Source organism: Triturus cristatus, chromosome 7 (assembly GCF_964204655.1).
Source record: "Triturus cristatus chromosome 7, aTriCri1.1, whole genome shotgun sequence".
Classification (NCBI taxonomy): Eukaryota; Metazoa; Chordata; class Amphibia; order Caudata; family Salamandridae; genus Triturus; species Triturus cristatus.
Window position 1 is genome coordinate 1,146,503,778 of NC_140590.1, and position 19,773 is coordinate 1,146,523,550.

Genomic DNA, 19,773 nt, shown 5'->3' on the forward strand with positions numbered 1-19,773 from the left:
GGGTTTAGGGTAGTGTCGGGGGGGTCATGAAGTGTAGTGTTAGAGTGTAGGGTCCAGGCAGGGGGAAGGGGGAAGGTCATGTAGGGGGTAGTGTATTAGGTTTTAGGGTAGTGATGTAGTGTTCGTGTAGTGTAGGGTAGTGTTTTAGGGTTCATGGTAGTGTTGTGGTGTTTGTGTAGTGTAGGATAGTGTTTTAGTGTAGGGACTGGCATGGGGGTAGGGGCAGGGTCGTGCTGGGGGTAGTGTTTTAGGGTTTAGGGTAGTGTTGTGGTGTTTGTGTAGTGTAGGGTAGTGTTGTAGGGTTTAGGGTAGTGTCGGGGGGTCGTGAAGTGTAGTGTTAGAGTGTAGGGTCCAGGCAGGGGAAAGGTCATGTAGGGGGTAGTGTATTCGGTTTTAGGGTAGTGATGTAGTGTTCGTGTAGTGTAGGGTAGTGTTTTAGGGTTCATGGTAGTGTTGTGGTGTTTGTGTAGTGTAGGGTAGTGTTTTAGTGTAGGGACTGGCTTGGGGGTAGGGGCAGGGTGAGGAAATATGAATTTTGTGATCAGTTATGTCCCCTATCGTAGACCCCAACGGCTCCATGTGCATGCTATAAGTACATGTATGTTCCCTCCAGTTCCAGTTCTGAAGACGCAAATATATGTGCGTCCACCGTCAACATGTCCTCTTTCAGATCCGCCATGAATGGGTCAGATATTCCATTCCTAAGTATGAAAGGCCACCGACTTTATGTGGTTCACTTTCCACATTTTACAGATTCAGGCGAGTAGGCCCAGAATTCTGTCATCAAGCCTTTTCCTGCCTTCTGCCTCTGAAAGCTCCAGTCTGAGCCTGCATCTGTATCCATGAACTTTGTCCTACTCCCTGCGTGGCTAACGGTGCCTGATCCAGCCTGTTGCCTGCCAAAAACTGTATTTCACCTTCAAGATTATCTGCTCCGCTCCTCATCCGATGCATTCCTGTCTAGTAGTTTAGGTAAACATTTCATCAGCTACCGTGCAAAGGGCCAGGCCTCGCTGTCCTCATGCAAGTAATTCATAGCCCCTGTTACCATGGAATATTCCTACCCCCTCGCATCTCATGTAGACACTTAGACGCTTGTACACGCACTAACAGTCAGTATAGAATAGATTCTATCCTAGAGACCTTTCCTTTTGGATAACACAGTTCTTTAAACATAGGATATTAGATATGATTTGGGATTAGGTTGACATGACCCCCCAGACTTCTGTCTCCACATGTAGAGCTAAATGTCAAGTCCCCTTCACCCTCTAGTTGCACGTCAATCACACGTCATGCGGCTGCGCGCGCATCTTTGCCAAATATTTCTGCTGACATTGCAGGATTCTCTTATGGATCCACCCACTTGTGACATCATGTATAATGACGTTATCTAAGTTACGCCTATATGTCCGTCCCTTTAGTTACGTATGCATATTTTTTCTGTATTATCAGCTGTTACGCCTCCTGCATCTGTTTCACTGTAATGCATTTCCTATAAAACTGATTATCTGTCAATAATGTATGCCCTTCCTTCCTGAACTTTCGTGGTGATGGAATTAGAAGCCTGCAATTAGAATTGTATTTCCTTTGTAAAGGAATAAAGCCTTTTAGAACCTCTAATACCACGGATTCTGCCTCTTATATTTACTGAGTTATTCTTACTAGACTTTACCGCATAAAAAATAGTACCGGTAATGAAATATTTACCACATAAATTGGCGCCCGAACAGGGACACTTTCTCATCTCACGCGCCGGCGGTGCGTTGCAGGCCCGGTCTCCTGCCACAGCTGAACGGACAAAAACGCGTACCTGCAGGATTTCCTGTATCTCCCTCCGGCCAAGCGGGGGCGACTGAGGCTGCGATCAACACCCAGACGAGGCGGTGAGAAGTGCGAAGTATCCCGACCAGAGCCTAGCTGAGAGAGCAAGATCCGAGGTATACAGAGGCCCACCAGGTTCCGAAGTTCCGAGTCCAGTCGAGTCCAGTCCGGTCCAGTTTCAGTTCCGTTTCGAGGCCTTCCGTTCCGAGCTACCCGGTGAGTACCATTACCGGGGAGGCATTTAACGTGCACATAGTCTGTGCCGGTCGAGACGGGTTTGGGTACACAAATCCGGTCTGCACTGTTTCAGCAGTGTATCTGTACTGTTTAGCAGTATATCTAGTATGTCTTGCATATAAATAAGTATTATTTAGTGTCAGTATTATGTCAGTAACTAGTTTTCTATTAGTTATTATCGTTCGTAAAACTGTTAAGTGTTAAATGTTTTAATACGTTCTATATATTGTGGTGTGAATGACTGTTCATTATTGTGTTCATTGTATAAAGTGTGTTCTAGTAACCATCTAAAAATGCCGCTCTTTTCGAAGCTAAGACAGATCAAAACTAGAAAAGGTGTACTCGAAGAAGCTGTTCCCATTCCACCTAGGGACACTCCAGGGTACTTTATGTATCATAAGCATGGCCTAGATGCCGTATTATTTCTTGATTTATGGGTGGACTACACCAAGGATTTGCCAGAAAATCAGAGATGGCCCGCAGCGGGGACCTGGGATGCAGATTGCATCATGAGAGTAGAAGAAGAATTATGGAAAAAGAAAGCCAGACAGTCACAGAAAGATGCCATTGAATTATGGCGTAAAGAATCATATAGACGTACAGAAAAAGCACTCAGACAGGAAGAGAAAGGTAGAGAGAATTCAAATAAAACCCGAGAAAATCTATTAATTGAGGAAGGTACCCGAATAAAATCAGAACAAGTAGATAGACAAAGAAACACTCTTATGAATGGTATGTATCCTCTTCTGGCCGAAGGGTTACCTAAGGCTACCCCGGAAATACCAAAAGACTTAACTCCTCCATTGCTCCCGATAAAAGCACATCCCAAAACACATCCCAAAACAGCAAAGGACGTTTTCCTTTTCTCCTATTTAGATGACGTAGCTCCCGAGTATGCTAATGCCATACCACACACACCGCTTGCCGATGGTGTTCAACACCAAGAGCATCCGTCTGTATCCCCGCAACAACAAACTCCTACACAAGCTCCAACAGGTCCGTCCGTTTCTACTGTTTTTCCCGCAACTACAATCTCTATCCTACGTCCAACGAATCCTTTCTTGCCCAGCACCTCAGATGGTGCTACAGGAGGTACGACAGACATGTTTGCCACACCGCCGCGAAATAAGCAGACCCTTAGAGATTTAGCACTCCAACGTACACCCCAACTAGCGACATCCGACATGTTTAAAGAACAGCTTGTGGATTGTAGATACGACCCAGTACCAGGTAAACAGGACAAATTGCTCATATCATCACTACGTATACGACGAGCTACATTGTATTTAATGACGATACCAGGAATGGTTGAACACCTAGACGATATATATCGCTTTGTCCAAACAGGGCGAGGTCCAGAGAGTATTAACGAAGCTATGGAGTACCAGAAAGTGGATGTACAAAGACAACTACTCCGTTTTTTCATAAATTGCGTAATTAGGAATCAAGACAGGCCTGGGGCAGATCATGATACCATGCAAAGACTTGCCAAATGGGGTCAGAACATATCAGAAGAGAAACATGATAGACAGGCGTGTATAATCGCCATGTATCGAAAGATCCGCAAGGAAGTAGAACGAATACATAAAGAAAGACGAGAAGCAGACAGAGTTGAATCAGAGGAAGAGGAGGAGCAAGAATCAGAACAATTAGAAACGATAGCTTACGTAGGTAGAGGAAGACCCCATAATAATACTAGAGGCTTTAATGATCCGATACGCCCGATACGTCCAGAATGTAATAGACATTTTCCAAACCCTATGTTAAATACAAGATCCCCTGAACATCTATTCCAAGCTACTGATAAATTACTCCGAGATCGAAGGGGGTACCACATGCTCGATTCCATAAACGAACAAGAATTAGCCAGGTCAGCAGTACAATGGGCTGACAGTCCCAGCGAATACAATGATGATGTACTAGCACACACGTTTCTGAATCTTGACCCATACGAACAGCGTCTAGCTAGTATATACATGATTCAACACCTCCTTATATTATATAAAAGCCAACACTCCGATCCAGGACCCTTACCTGACATATTGACAGAATTACTCACGAATAAATGGAGAGGGTCAGGTACTGATTTAATTAATGAAATTCTAGAATTCCGAAACCAGTATATAACTTTCGTATGCCCAGAACACGTTCCAGTTCCCATTATGGGAAGAAAGATGTATCACATAGATAGACAGAATCCGTTACGCGAAGTACACCCAATCAGAGGTGAAGGTAATAACTTTACACGCGTGTTTGTGTACACGCCTATAACTAAAATGGAATTATTAGAAATGAAGAAAGTAGTACCCAGCCATGACAAGGATCCAGCAGGTTTCCACCGTGAGATAAAAGACATGTTACTCATGGGAGAGTATACCTACCCCGACATTATGAAAATATTAAAAGTCCTATTACCCGCCGGTGTTTACGAGAAACTCAAAGAAAAAGAATGGGAGGTGGGAGACCAAAAGATAGATTGGACAGCATTAGAAAATGAAGAAAGGGCCCGAGCTGCAGGAGCAGGGCTTGGGGAAAAGACTACAGCATTACCAGGATTACTAGTGCAGGTACTGCCACGTTTATTAACTACGAAAAAGGAAGACTGGGGTGCAATCTCAGCCTGTAAACAAAAGCAAGATGAAGACACTAGTGATTTCTATTCCCGATTTGAAAAATGTTTTGGTATAAATAGTGGCATAAAAGCAAGTAGCGAATCATATCCACATCTGTTTGTGACAAAATTAGTTGAAAATTCCCTACCACAAGTCAAAAATAGAGTATTGAAATTCGAAAGTACCTGGCAAGGTAATACCCCGTCACAGATGTTACAGATGTTACAATATCACCACAATAGAATTAGAGAAGAACAAGAACACGAACAAAGACGTATGAAAGATACAAAAATGAAAATGCTTGTTGCTCAGTCAGTTCCAGCTGATGGTCATCTAAAGGGTGATTCCGCAGGTCCAACGAAAGGGACATGCAACTATTGTAAACAACAAGGTCATTATATACACGATTGTCCAGTCCTGAAACATAATATTGCCACAGGTAGAACCCAAGAAAGACCGCGTCCACCTAGACAGGATCAAAATCAACAACAAATCCCTCAGCATGCACAACCTAGGTCAGCTCCGCAACAACTAGCTCCGCAACAGGCAGCTCCACAACAGACCATGGCACCACCACAAGCGCAGCCTATTGCTGCCACACAAGCAACCACGCAACAGATGTATCAGTATGCACAAGCAGATTATCCCGATTATCAGCGATACACATGAAATAGCCTAGAGAGGGAAGTTGGCTTACCCCTTATTGAGGTTCCTGTAGACCAAGAGGGACCTTATGTACATAGTGAACTATTAGGGGAAGACAGAAAGTTTTTACTTGATACAGGGGCAAGCAGAACAACTATACGACGCAGTGAAGTTCCAGGGGCACCCCTCTCAGGCACACAAAATATTTCCCTTGGATTCTCAGGAAAACCTATAATTAATGACGTAACACAACCTCTTCCACTCACAGTTGGTCCATTGACACGTACTACAGATTTATTGCTTACTAAATCATGTCCAGAAAACTTGTTAGGTATAAAAACATTGAAAGCTCTAGGAGCCATTATATGTTGTTCTCCGGAAGGAGTACGACTATTTTTACGTGACTTTAAAGGTCACTACGTGTCCAGAGACATGGATCACCGGCTGCAGAATTTACCTACACATTTATGGGCACAAGGCCCCACTGATGTTGGTTGCATGAACATTACACCATATCGAGTCACACTGAAAACAGGAGTAGTACTACCACGAATGCGACAATACAAGTTACCACCAGATGCTGTTGTGGCTTTGCTGCAAATCATTGACGAGCTCATTGCACAAGGAGTGGTTGTTGAAACCGACTCCAATGTGTGCAATTCCCCGATAATTCCGATTCTTAAAAGAACGGATCCAAAAGCACCACCAGTATATCGATTAGTTATTGATCTGCGCGAATTAAATAAATGTATTGTACCACAATACCCTGTGGTCCCAGATATCTCTTCATTACTAACAGCTATTGACTCAGAAGCAACGTTCTTCACTGTAATTGATCTCAAGAATGCTTTCTTTAGCGTCCCAATAGATCCCGAAAGTCAATATCTGTTCGGATTCAGTTTAAACTGACGAAGTTTTAAATTTACACGCGCACCTCAAGGATTTACAGAAAGCCCCAGCATCTATAGCCAAGCACTGAAACGAGAACTTGACAGTATTCACATGCCAGTTAACACTGCCTTGCTTCAATATGTCGATGATCTGCTGATCACCGCCCGAAGCGAACCTGAATGTGAAAAAGCGTCACTGACGGTTTTAAAATTTCTGGCCGACAAGGGGCACAAGGTGTCCCCTTCTAAGCTGCAATTCTGTGTCCAGCGAGTTGTTTACCTTGGGCACTCGCTGTCCAAGGAGGGAAGACAGCTTACACCCGACCGCATCCAGTTAATTGCTAACATGTCACCACCCAAGACACAAAAGGAGGTGCGGGCTTTTATAGGTCTCACTTCATACTGTAGGCAGTGGATCCCTCAATATGCATTTCTAGCAGAACCACTCATCCAGTTGACAACACAGGAGGCAGCCACATCGACTGTCCTCCCTTGGACTCAAGAACATACACACGCCTTTGAAAGCTTAAAGAAAGCTTTATGCCAAGCACCTGTTTTAGCAACACCATGTTACAGTAAACAGTTTACACTCTTTGTTACAGAACGCGACGGTACTGCCTTGTCAGTACTCACTCAGGAACAAGCAGGATCACACAAATCATGTGCTTATTTCTCTAGTACATTAGATCCAGTAGCTCAGGCTCTTCCTGCGTGCCTGAAATCGGTGGCAGCAACAGCTTTAGCAATCAGACAAAGCGATGCCATAGTGTTAGGACACCAATTGACAGTACAAGTACCACACGCAGTAGAGGTTCTCTTGAACCGCACACAAACACAACACTTGACTATAGCGAGACTCACTGGTTACGAATTGACATTGTTTCAGCCACACATAGAAATCAGACGTTGTAATACGTTAAATCCTGTCACACTGTTACCAGTAGGCGGAACAGATCCCTTGGCACATGACTGTGTCGAAGTCATTACTATCACGACGAAACCCAGACAAGACTTGACAGACATCCCTTTATCAGATCCAGACCTGACATTGTATGTAGATGGTTCATGTATGAGAACAAGTACAGGAGAGTTAGTGGCTGCTTACGCAGTTACAACAGACACTGAAGTCATTGAAACAAATTGTATTAACACTTTGTCAGCTCAAGCCGCAGAGCTCATCGCTCTGACACAAGCCTGTATTCAAGCCAAAGATAAGAAAGTCAACATATACACAGATTCACGTTATGCATTCGGAGTCGTTCATGACTTCGGTGTACTGTGGCGAGAGAGAGGTTATTTAACTTCTCACGGTGCCCACATCCAACACGGACCCCTCATTCAAGCCCTATTAGACGCGATTCATCTACCTACTGCAATATCGATTATGAAATGCAAAGCCCATACAAAAGTTACCGATATCATTTCTCAAGGTAATGACCTAGCTGACAGAACAGCTAAACAGACTGCTCAGAATCAGACTCACACAACTGACACGACAAAGACAATAGTTCCGACACCAACACATTGCATGACAGTTAAGGATCCCGCCCTTGATGTAATTGACATACAGACACATGCTACACCAGAAGAAATAAAGAAATGGACTGAATTAGGAGGGATCCAAACGGATCAAGGATGGATGACGAAGGAAAAATCTATATGGTTTCTTCCCGACTCCATGGTTCAAGTCATCATTAACACAATACATAGTCCAGCGCACCTAGGAGAAAAAGCTATGCTAGACAGCATTCAACACATTTGGTTCAACAAACACTTGCGAGCAGCAGCTAAACAAAAAGTTCGTACCTGTATGATATGTTGTCAGTTCAATCCAGGTAAAAGCATCCCCGTAGAGCAGGGTGGATTTCAACCTCCCGATCATGCTTTTGAAGTCCTCCAGATGGATTATATCCAGATGGAACGATGTCGAGGATTCAAATATGTTCTCGTAGTTGTCTGTGCTCTTTCTCGCTGGACAGAAGCCTACCCGGTTTCAGATTACACTGCCCCGACTACTGCCAAACAGTTAGTTCGAGAATTCTTCCCACGGTACGGTTTACCACGTGTTGTCTACTCAGATAACGGCCAGCCATTCTCATCCGAACTAATGAAACACGTTTCCCTTTTGTTAGGCTACCAATGGAAATTCCACTGTGTCCGACATCCCGAGGCAGCAGGTCTCGTGGAACGCCATAATCAAACTCTGAAAATTAGATTGTCCAAAATATGTAGAGAAAAAGGTGTCGATTGGATAGTAGCCTTACCAGTTGCGCTCTTTTACATGAGAATGGTAGCACATTCTCGAACAGGGCTATCCCCGTACGAGGTGATCTTCGGTAGACCACCAAATATGTGGGGGACGCCTATACCTCGCAAAATCACTGATGTTGACTGTAATATGCTGACAGACTACCTGGCTTCCTTGATGTCTGCACTACAATCTTGTCGTCCACAGGTAGCTGCAGCTTTTCCCGATAATACTGAGGTGAAGCCCCATGACGTGGTTCCAGGCGACCTGGTTCTGGTCCGGAATTTCGACCGAAAGACCCAACTGGAGCCTAGGTGGAAGTCGCCAAAGCTTGTTCTACTAACCACAAGGACAGCCGTGAAAATCGAGGGACGTAAAGGGTGGTTGCACTCGAGTCACATCAAGAAATTTTATGGACTACCATCCAGTGTGAATACTCAACCCTGCATTCCCTCACAGACAGACTCAAAGCTCCCCTTGGTTGAGCAGTCAAAAACAGAACTTTACAAACTAAAATTAAGGTCTAGCAAGTCAGACAATTTGATTGTTTAAGTCCTCTCCAAGGTGAATCGGTTGAATTTGTCTCTGACATGTATCCTCTAGACCGGAATAGAGAAAGAAATCAACAGATGCAGCTTAAAAAGCATGCGTATTGTAAATCACTTCGTAGTCCCTGCACAGTAACGTTATTAATTTTGTTTTTTCTAAGTCTTCTGATCATCATTTCCAGTATACTATTGCACATGTATTACCCTATTTTTAAGCGTGCTTACAATGTAACTGCAGAACATTCTTTTAGCGAATTACCTCCGCATGAGTTGTCCTATAGATTTGCGCTGCGCAACAACACATTCATTAGTATGTTACATCATTCCCATCAGACCAGCAATGCCACAAATTGTTGGATATGTGGCCGACTCCCTCCCTATCAGAACTATAAGGGAGTTTTGCCCCTCTTTCCATATCCGTTCACACACAATGGCTCCTGTGGAGCATGGTTTAGTTTGATTAATTCCCTAGATTCGAATTCCGCAGTTTATCAAGACAACTGGGTATGGGGAAACCTGAACCTAGTTTTGCTTAAAGTCTGCTACCCTAACAAGGAGGGACTTCCCAAAAGAACAGGAACTGATCTAGAAAATGAAGTATATGGATTAGGTAATTTTACACTTAACCTCATGATCCTGAACGTTGAATCTGAAGCTACACCAATCTTGCCCGCCATGTCAGTATTCCCAGTAAAAGGGGAATTATGTGTAAGAAAGAATGGTTCCATACACATGGGCCATAGTAAATGCACCACTGTAATAAAATTCAGTGATCAAGGCAAGTCTACATTTAGAGCTTCCCGTCATTCCTACTTCATATGTGGCCAGACCGCATATATATGTCTACCTCTAGATTGGGATGGTACCTGTTACATAGCATTCCTTCTGCCACCTGTTTTCCTAGCCCCTCCTGATTATCATAGAAATACCCATTTAGTACACAATAGACAGCAGAGAGATCTCCCAATTGTCGATTACACTGAAACAGCATGGGAGCAATACACAGATTTCAATAAAGGTTTCTTTCCCTATATAGGTACAGTTACTAATAGTAAGCTGATACGTAGATTAACTAGAACCCTTGAAGCAGTAGTGAACGAGACTACTTCCGCCTTAGGCAATTTAACAGAAGAGCAGTCTGCTATGCGGATTGTTGTGCTTCAAAATCGTCTTGTCCTTGACGTCATCCTGGCCGATAGGGGCGGAGCCTGTAGGGTCATCGGATCAAGTTGCTGTGTTTTCATACCAGAAAATTCGCCGTCAGTATATAAAGCCATAACTCGCCTTCATAAGATTGTGAGCCAGATACACCAGAGTCCAGGCACCTGGACTTGGTTTTGGAGCGTGTTGTCAGCCTGGGGATGGAGAATCCTATCCTTCCTAGGTATTGGCTTTCTCATATTATTCAGTTGCTGCTTATGTCTACAATGTGGGCCAGCGATTTGTGGTCTGTGTGCCACATCGTGTATCCCACATCCAAGTTTTCGTTCAAGATCCCGGAAGAAGAAAGAAGAACAAATGATGCTATATGAACAGATCGATGGATTGATGAAGATCGATATCTCCTGAGGGTCCGTAGGGGACAAGGAGGGAATGAGGAAATATGAATTTTGTGATCAGTTATGTCCCCTATCGTAGACCCCAACGGCTCCATGTGCATGCTATAAGTACATGTATGTTCCCTCCAGTTCCAGTCTGAAGACGCAAATATATGTGCGTCCACCGTCAACATGTCCTCTTTCAGATCCACCATGAATGGGTCAGATATTCCATTCCTAAGTATGAAAAGCCACCGACTTTATGTGGTTCACTTTCCACATTTTACAGATTCAGGCGAGTAGGCCCAGAATTCTGTCATCAAGCCTTTTCCTGCCTTCTGCCTCTGAAAGCTCCAGTCTGAGCCTGCATCTGTATCCATGAACTTTGTCCTACTCCCTGCGCGGCTAACGGTGCCTGATCCAGCCTGTTGCCTGCCAAAAACTGTATTTCACCTTCAAGATTATCTGCTCCGCTCCTCATCCGATGCATTCCTGTCTAGTAGTTTAGGTAAACATTTCATCAGCTACCGTGCAAAGGGCCAGGCCTCGCTGTCCTCATGCAAGTAATTCATAGCCCCTGTTACCATGGAATATTCCTACCCCCTCGCATCTCATGTAGACACTTAGACGCTTGTACACGCACTAACAGTCAGTATAGAATAGATTCTATCCTAGAGACCTTTCCTTTTGGATAACACAGTTCTTTAAACATAGGATATTAGATATGATTTGGGATTAGGTTGACATGACCCCCCAGACTTCTGTCTCCACATGTAGAGCTAAATGTCAAGTCCCCTTCACCCTCTAGTTGCACGTCAATCACACGTCATGCGGCTGCGCGCGCATCTTTGCCAAATATTTCTGCTGACATTGCAGGATTCTCTTATGGATCCACCCACTTGTGACATCATGTATAATGACGTTATCTAAGTTACGCCTATATGTCCGTCCCTTTAGTTACGTATGCATATTTTATCTGTATTATCAGCTGTTACGCCTCCTGCATCTGTTTCACTGTAATGCATTTCCTATAAAACTGATTATCTGTCAATAATGTATGCCCTTCCTTCCTGAACTTTCGTGGTGATGGAATTAGAAGCCTGCAATTCGAATTGTATTTCCTTTGTAAAGGAATAAAGCCTTTTAGAACCTCTAATACCACGGATTCTGCCTCTTATATTTACTGAGTTATTCTTACTAGACTTTACCGCATAAAAAATAGTACCGGTAATGAAATATTTACCACAAGGGTCGTGCTGAGGGTAGTGTTTTAGGGTTTAGGGTAGTGTTGTGGTGTTTGTGTAGTGTAGGGTAGTGTTTTAGGGTTTAGGGTAGTGTCGGGGGGGGGGTCGTGAAGTGTAGTGTTAGAGTGTAGGGTCCAGGCAGGGGGAAGGGGGAAAGTCGTGTAGAGGGTAGTGTATTCGGTTTTAGAGTAGTGATGTGGTGTTAGTGTAGTGTAGGGTAGTGTTTTAGGGTTCATGGTAGTGTTGTGGTGTTTGTGTAGTGTAGGGTAGTGTTTTAATGTAGGGTCCGGTTTGGGGGTAGGGGCAGGGTCGTGCTGGGGGTAGTGTTTTAGGGTTTAGGGTAGTGGTCAGGGCCGGACTGCCTACCGGGCTTTTTGGCATGCTGCCGAGCTGGGTGCTGATATCCGTGCAGTGGGGGCTAATTTTGTGGATGGACACCTGCGTGTGCTTCGAAATAAACAAAGAAAAACGAATTTCGGTCATCACACGCAGGTCCCCATCAACGAAATCAGCCCCCAGCTCGGCAGCATGCCAAAACGCCCGGTAGGCAGTCCGGCCTTGGTAGTGGTGTGGTGTTTGTGTAGTTGAAAACAATTGCGGACAACGGCGGACACTGTAACCGCACTTTCCTGCTGTGTTCGATTGTGTGCGGATTCAACTGCAGCATCCTGCACTTCAGACTCACCAAGTGTTGACCCTTATTAAGGAGGCCCACACTGTCACATTAATTTGTGCACCTTACATTCTTCTTTGCTACGTATGAACATACTGGACCAAGTTCGTGCTTTGTATATGAGAACACCTGGGGGAACCAAGAACCATCTCCCCCCCACTATCATACATCACGCAATGCCCTGAAGAAGTTCATTTCATATGAAACGAAACACGTTGGCTGGTATCTTTTACTGTTGGATGTTTATGAAAATAAAGGATTTACTGATACAATACAACAAGACTAAATGACTTATTGATATACAATTATTGCTTCGGAGCAGTGCACCACTCCAACTTTGGGTCTGGTGTTTGTGCAGTGTAGGGTAGTGTTTTAAGGTTTAGGGTAGTGTCGGGGGAGTCGTGAAGTGTAGTGTTAGAGTGTAGGGTCCAGGAACGGGGAAGGTCGTGTAGGGGGTAGTGTATTAGGGTTTAGGGTAGCGTAGTGGTGTTTAAGTAGTGTAATGTAGTGTAAGGTAGTTTAGTGTAAGCATGATTTTAGTGCAATGTTTTTAATTAGCATAAACCATAGTACATTTATAACCATTTGCGTGAAAACATGCGAAGTAATGGTTTATGCTAAGTAAAAACATTGCACTAAAAGCATGCGAAGGAATGGTATGAGAAGTATCGACATACATTCCTTGTAGAAGACCCATTAGATGTTCGATGCCAGTGGTTCTTAACCTTTCGACTTCTGTATAACCACAGAATCAGTACTGGAAGCCGGGGACCACCATCTTAGATATTTCTACGACCTGAACATCAAAACAATACACAAAAGAACAGAAACTACTACACATCAAACAAATACACAAATTATGATATATTTTATTTAATGCACAGACAAAAAAATGCGAAAATTGAAATTGAAATTTGGATTTTAATGAGAAGGTTAGAGCTTTTTAAAGTTTACTTTATTTCTGAAAGACAAAGCAATATGCTAAATTCTAGTATAACACACTCTCGATTTTGCTCCTAATGCATGCTCTCTTTTTTGTCAGCGGATACCAGTGCTGCTTCAATTGAGACCACCAGTCATCTATACAGGAATACGTTTCCTGTACATGCGCTGCTCACACAAATCAAGATAAAGATACCAACGTAATTTTTAGCTTTCAATTTATTTCAAATTCATTCACATTGAAGAATATTTAAAAATTTTAAATATTGCTTTTTATGTATATGTACTTTATTAACCAGTTAATATTACTTCATTTTCAAAGCAGTCACGGACCACCTGAGTAGGTGTCATGGGCCTCCAGAGATTGACGGACCACAGGTTAAGAACCACTTGTCTATGTTCTTTGTCCTGATGGCACAAAGAACTACAGTTTTTCTTTTCTGGTACAACATTGACCACTGTCTTTCTCTCTTGAAAAGGTTAAACTGGTTTGTATACCTTCCCAAAGTAATTATGATATTCACAGTGCAGTCTTTCTGACCCATTGCAGGACAAGAGGCTGTCTGAGAGAACGACACCTCGCTGCCCCAGCAGATTTCCTCTTTCTAGTAATCTTTATCTCCATGCTCCCTCCCACAAGCATTTGTTACTTGATCATTCCTCAGGTCCTTTTCAGCCTCCATCAGGGTCAAAGAAGTAAAAGGACAAAGATATGGACAATACTGTGGACAAAGACAGGGCCTGAGGAAAAATACAATTAGGCAGGAACCAAATACCAAGGGAAGGTTTATAGCGATGGGCAGAGGATAAAGTGTAGACTTAGAGGGAGGAGATAGGAGAAAGTAACAGAAAGAGGCAGGCATAGAGGAGCGAAAGACACACTTGGTGACGTACTGACTGTTGTCTCACTGATGTTACAAAGAGGTACTTCAGTCCCAGGGGGTGCCGGAAACTCCCACATGCGACAGCCACAGTTTTTGATAATTTTTGCTTGGCCACAACTCTTCTTACAGGCCTGGAAACAAAACAAAACTTCAGTGAGTCACAGACAACAGTTCCCTCATCCATACCCCTGACTGAAGAGAAGGGTGAGGAAATTGGGACCTCATAGACTAGCACATGGGGGCAAAGAAGACTACGGCGAGGTTGGACAAAAGTATGCTTTGGCAATATAAGCATTTTGCCCGAGAATAACCTCCTTTCCTCTGTTAAGGGAACATTTACCCATAATCTTCAAACTCAATAAGTGGATGTAGTCCTGCCTCATCTTGGGTGACTTCAACCTCCCAGACAACACAAGCTCAAAAACACAAGAGACACTTTTCAACCTCATCAGTGCACCCAATGTGGTACAGCATGTCACACAACTAACACACTCCAAAGGCCTTACCCTCGACTTTGTCTTCTCAACATCACCAAACACAATCCAATGCAAGCTACCCATACTCTTGGACTGTTCTAACAACTATGCTATCCCTATTTTTCCTGCTTTGCATACTATAAACAAACCAAGGTCAACAAAAAGAGAACACCAAATCTGCAGAACTTTCAAAGACTTTTCCATAGAAAACCTAATGCTTGAACTCACCTCTCACCACATTAACACCACATTAGATGCCAATACCCTCAGAAACATTAGTTTTTTTGGAAAGATATGTGAACATTGAAGCCCCAATTAGAACATGCAAGTGCAAGCCAAAGCCTTCAGTACTATAGTATTATAAAGATCATGCTAACAATAAACGATCCATTCACAGACAGAAAAGAAAATGGGAGAAAAACAGAACTCTAGAGGACCTCTTGATACTGAAGTCCCTCAATACAACACACAGACAGCTCATCATTTGAGCCAAAACAAAGTACTATACCATCACCATCAATGAAACCACCAACAGTAGCAGAATGCTGTTTAAGACAATCAAGCACTGCTTCAGCCGCCCGCCAGATCCACCCATACCTCACTCCATAGAAAAGTGCAATGCCATTAACCTCTGCTTCTGTGATAAATCACAGACCTTCCAATAGCATATCAATGATACCAAGCCTGCTCTTCTCTTATACCCACCCCTTCCCATAGAATCGCGCAATGGTCAGGCTTCAAAGCCCCATCTCTCCCAGATCTGGTTAACTTACTCAACTCCTTTAAAGCCACTTCTTATGACGATGATGTTTTATTATTGTCCTTCATTAAAGCTCTCTCTGGGGATGCTCTCTTTCCCCTACTTGCCATTGTCAAATGCCTCCCTCACTCAAGGCATCTTTCCTGGAGCTCTCAAGACTGGCCAGATCCTCCCACTTCTAAGGAAACCTACACTAGACTCTGATGACCTCCAGACTACCCGCCCATCACCTACTATTCATTGGCAAGATCATTGTAAAAGCAATCCATGTTCAACTCCAAGATCACGTCAATGCTAACCATCTTCTGCAGGACTACCAGTCTGGTTTGGATCACCCTGGAGTACGAAGGCAGCCACTTTAAACATCAGAAACAATGCCCTCTTGACAACAGATGAAGATGATCCCGGCTTCCTGATATCTAAGCTGCCTTCGACCTCGTCAACCATCCCACCCTGGGATGCGCCTTTGAGTCGTGAATGGGATTCACCAGCAATGTCCTTCACTGGTTCTCCCACTACTTTTGCAAACTGACACTAGTTTGTTCACATGGGCACCTGTAGGTCACAACAGATCCCTATGAAGTGTGAAGTCCCCAGGGTTCCATACGGTCTCCTGTCATCTTCAACTTTTCAATGGAGCTACTTAGGGCTCTATTCAAAGATAGCAGCATCAAGATGCAGCACTACGCTGATGATACATATTGGACCTTATAATCATGAGCTAGCGGTGCTCTAAACTTTTTGCTTTTTTCAACTGGGTTTAGCTGATTCTCTTGTGTGGCCTCCAGGCACTTTCTCACTGTGAATGCAGTGTAAAAGTGCACACGCCCTTCCTACCCATGTTGGGAAGTAGCGCGGACCTAATGTTTTCCAACATGGGCCCATCTTAGCAGACCAGTGATTGCTAACATCTATACTGAGTAAACTCAGGAGCAGCATGTCAGTGCAGTCTGCTGTGTGTGATCACCCATACCTATGATGCCCGTGATCGAGTGTGCACCCTGCCCTCCCAGGAGTGGTGCACACTGACCCCATCTTAATCAAACCTGTTTCCAGTCTGTAGTTGCAGACTGGTGTGGGCGCACTTGCACCTCTGGTGCTGGAGACTATGTGTCTGACCTGCCATTGCAGGTAAGTTTGGGCAATTGCGCACGTGTGCCCAGGTAGTGAGGAATACATTTGTGTGTTTTCACTACCTATGAGGCTTGCTCTTCCCATAGGTTAACATGGGGAAGTGATTGACATTACTTCAGGCTGCAATAGTGGATTGCAGTAGAGCAGCCTCATGATGTTTCATATCAATCGATTTGCTGTGCCAACCCCTTTCCTGTGGTAACGGTGATGTTGGCATAACTCTCATAGAAATGCCACTTATGGAATATGGACATTTCTGTGTTCCAGTGGACACCAGGGGTCGGGGGGAACAATTCCCCATCAACACCCCTAAACCATGGGCATACATTGGCAACAAAAGACCTCTGTAATTTTAGGGTCGGATGGAATAGATAGTGAGAGCAATGTTTTTGACACTAGGCCTCTCGGGCCGGATCATGGCCTCACTAAAGATTAAGATCTACATTCCACGGCTTCATGGCAGACAGGCCTATAATTTAGGGGGCACATCTAGGGTTCAGAGGAAAAACCCTACATCGCCCCCTACCTTCAAAGGCACACAATAGTATAATTATGGGTGCCATCCTTCAACAAAGGGTGAAATACACTTGTGGGGACGGGGGACGTAAGAACCGGACTGCGTGGTTCACATTGCCAGAGGACTCTGTTGTGCACATGGAGGATTACTGTTCACGAAGGGGACAGAGTCCCCTCTCGGAATAGTGGCTTGCCTGGGCTGAGACCTGCTGAAGTGTGGTGCCCTGAAGTGTGCTTTCCAAGGGCCCGTCTGCGGGCCTCCTGTTCTCTCTGGGATCACAGGGACATCAAAGATCTTCTGCGAAGGACTTACACCTTCTACCTTACATCTGGAGAGCGGTGCTCTCCCACGTGCCCACACCGGTTACTAAATCCCAACGGGTTGCGTGGTGTGAGCGTAGAACTAAGACTAATCCCTGGAGACCGGAGTGTCTAGTGCAGAGCCCAGAAATCTTCCCTGCATCTAAGGCGTGTGGTTCTCGAAAGGCAGGAACTCTAACACTCATAAGCATCTAGTTGGTGGTGAGAGGATTCACTGGTTGCGGGATCCAAAGTGACCTGCTTCGTCGATCGAGCTGCATTTTTCTCATGTGATACACAGACTGCATGTTCATTGTGTGCGGTGTCCAATTCTGAGGGTCCGGCCCTCGAAGGTGGGGGTGTACCCGTAGTAGTGCTGCAGGCTACCTTGTGCAGCTCTGCTGAGCTGAACAAGTGTGTGTGACTAGATCAATCTGGTGCAACCTGATCATCGTGCACCAGATGTGGTCATCCTTTCCAGTGAGGTACGGAATTAGCAACTCTTCATTGTGTGTGACCGGAATTGCCTGGTGCAACCCATTTCAGCGTGCATCAGTCATAGTGCCTCATTTCCAGGGAGGTACAGAAATTGCAACTTATCGTGTTTGAGATCTGAAGGCTCATACCAACGTGCAGCAGACGCTGTGCCCAGATTGCCTGGGCATGACTATTATCATCTTGTACCTGTTGGTGTGCCTCATCCTACCGAGAGGGTCCTCTGTGTTACTCCTCATTCATCGGTTGTTCCTTTTTTTACTCTCATCATCATGGACCCTTTCCTCACCTAGCCCCTCCCGAAGATAACTTGGCACCTGGTAGGAGCGAGAGAGATTGATTGGGTTGAAGGAACACTTCTGAAACTGTTTGGAAGTGGGTCATCAGACTGTATGACTCCATTGTCTTTTGAGACCTGTGGGTGAACTTCCTGAGTGACTGCTAAACTCCCCTTGTTTACGTCTACCTCTTAATTAAACTTGCTACATAAATACCCAGACTAAGTGACTTCAGACGCGTGTTGCCTTATGTCTTGGAGGCAGGGTTGGTTATTTACCATCCGGGGGGATGGGAAAATTGGGGTAAACTGGAGGGTGGAGGGAGGCTGGGGCCACTGAATCTGCAGACTGTGTTCACCATTGACCTGCTGAGTACCAGTGGCACCGCGTTAGGGTGCTGACTGTGCATGTGTGCAAGAGCATTCCGTACAGATTGTGCTTGTTACTTGTTGCACCGTAAAGTGGTGCAGAATGACCGTGTACAAGTGGGGGTGAGAGTGTGTGGACCGCCTGTGATTCACAACACTGGCCTGCAGTACCGCGTTGTATGTTGATTTTGTGCCAAAAGCACAATACATCTGACATTGAGTTTTCCCGCATTGCTCTGGCCCGTGTTGCTTCTAACAAGTGTTCTCATACATTCTGTTGATATCATTATGACCCAGGGTGTACCAAATAACTGTGTGGGACTGTATCATCAGGATTGCCAGAGTAGGCCTGGGGTGGACAGTGAATCGCACTGCATAAGGGTGCTCCCTCTTGGTGGGGAAAGGTTGGATTAGGAGTTGTCCCACCTACATAGTGTTGATACCATCACAATATGAGTGGTATTGCTAGTAATAATCCCAAAAGTGTTTTATGCCCAAAAGTACCTGATCTTCATGTTATAAGGATTGAATATGAGTGTTTATTGCAAACGCCTTTACATACATCTTGTGTGAAGTCTCTTTTGTGATGCTCAGTGTATTTATTGCGGCTGTCTGCTGTGCCTTTGTTTTACATATTGCCTCTGGATCAAGCCTGACAGCTCAATGCCAAGTTAACCAAGGGTTAGCACCGGTTATGCAGCGAGTGTAATCACCCACCCTTGATGTGAGCGATAGGTTCTTCCTGGCAGGGGGCATCCCTTCAGCCAATCCGAAAGTGCTGGTTCCAACAATACACAACTCTATTTGAAAGTCCCCTCTGCTTCAGAAATGCAATGCCTCAAACACTGCTTGCACATTATCCAGAGCTGGATGTCCAGTGCTCAACCAAGACTTTCTGTTGTTTGCCAAGAACAACAAACAAGATACAGTACAAACTTGGCATTATGACGTGAACCTTGATGGCTTCGAACCCAAACTCTCAACGAATACCAAGTCACTTGGATTCACCCCGGACACCAAACTCAGCCTCAAGGAACACACTGCTAAAAAAAAAGGCCGGCATGCTACCAACTTTCTCTTCTAAAGAAAGTGAAACCATTTCCTGAATACAACGATTCACAACAGTTGTTCTAGCCACTGTACTCTTGCACCTGTGTGGTGGCA

At 44.5% G+C, this 19,773-nt stretch overlaps 1 protein-coding gene across 1 annotated transcript in view; it reads right to left on the reverse strand.

Moving 5' to 3' along the window:
• Positions 1 to 19,773, reverse strand: part of LOC146811277 (epithelial sodium channel subunit beta-2-like) — a 254,912-nt gene that overhangs the window by 70,353 nt on the left and 164,786 nt on the right. The window contains exon 5 of the mRNA XM_085614502.1: positions 14,293 to 14,413. Within this exon, the coding sequence (XP_085470628.1) occupies positions 14,293 to 14,413 (121 nt within the window). The remainder of the gene's footprint in view (positions 1 to 14,292; positions 14,414 to 19,773) is intronic.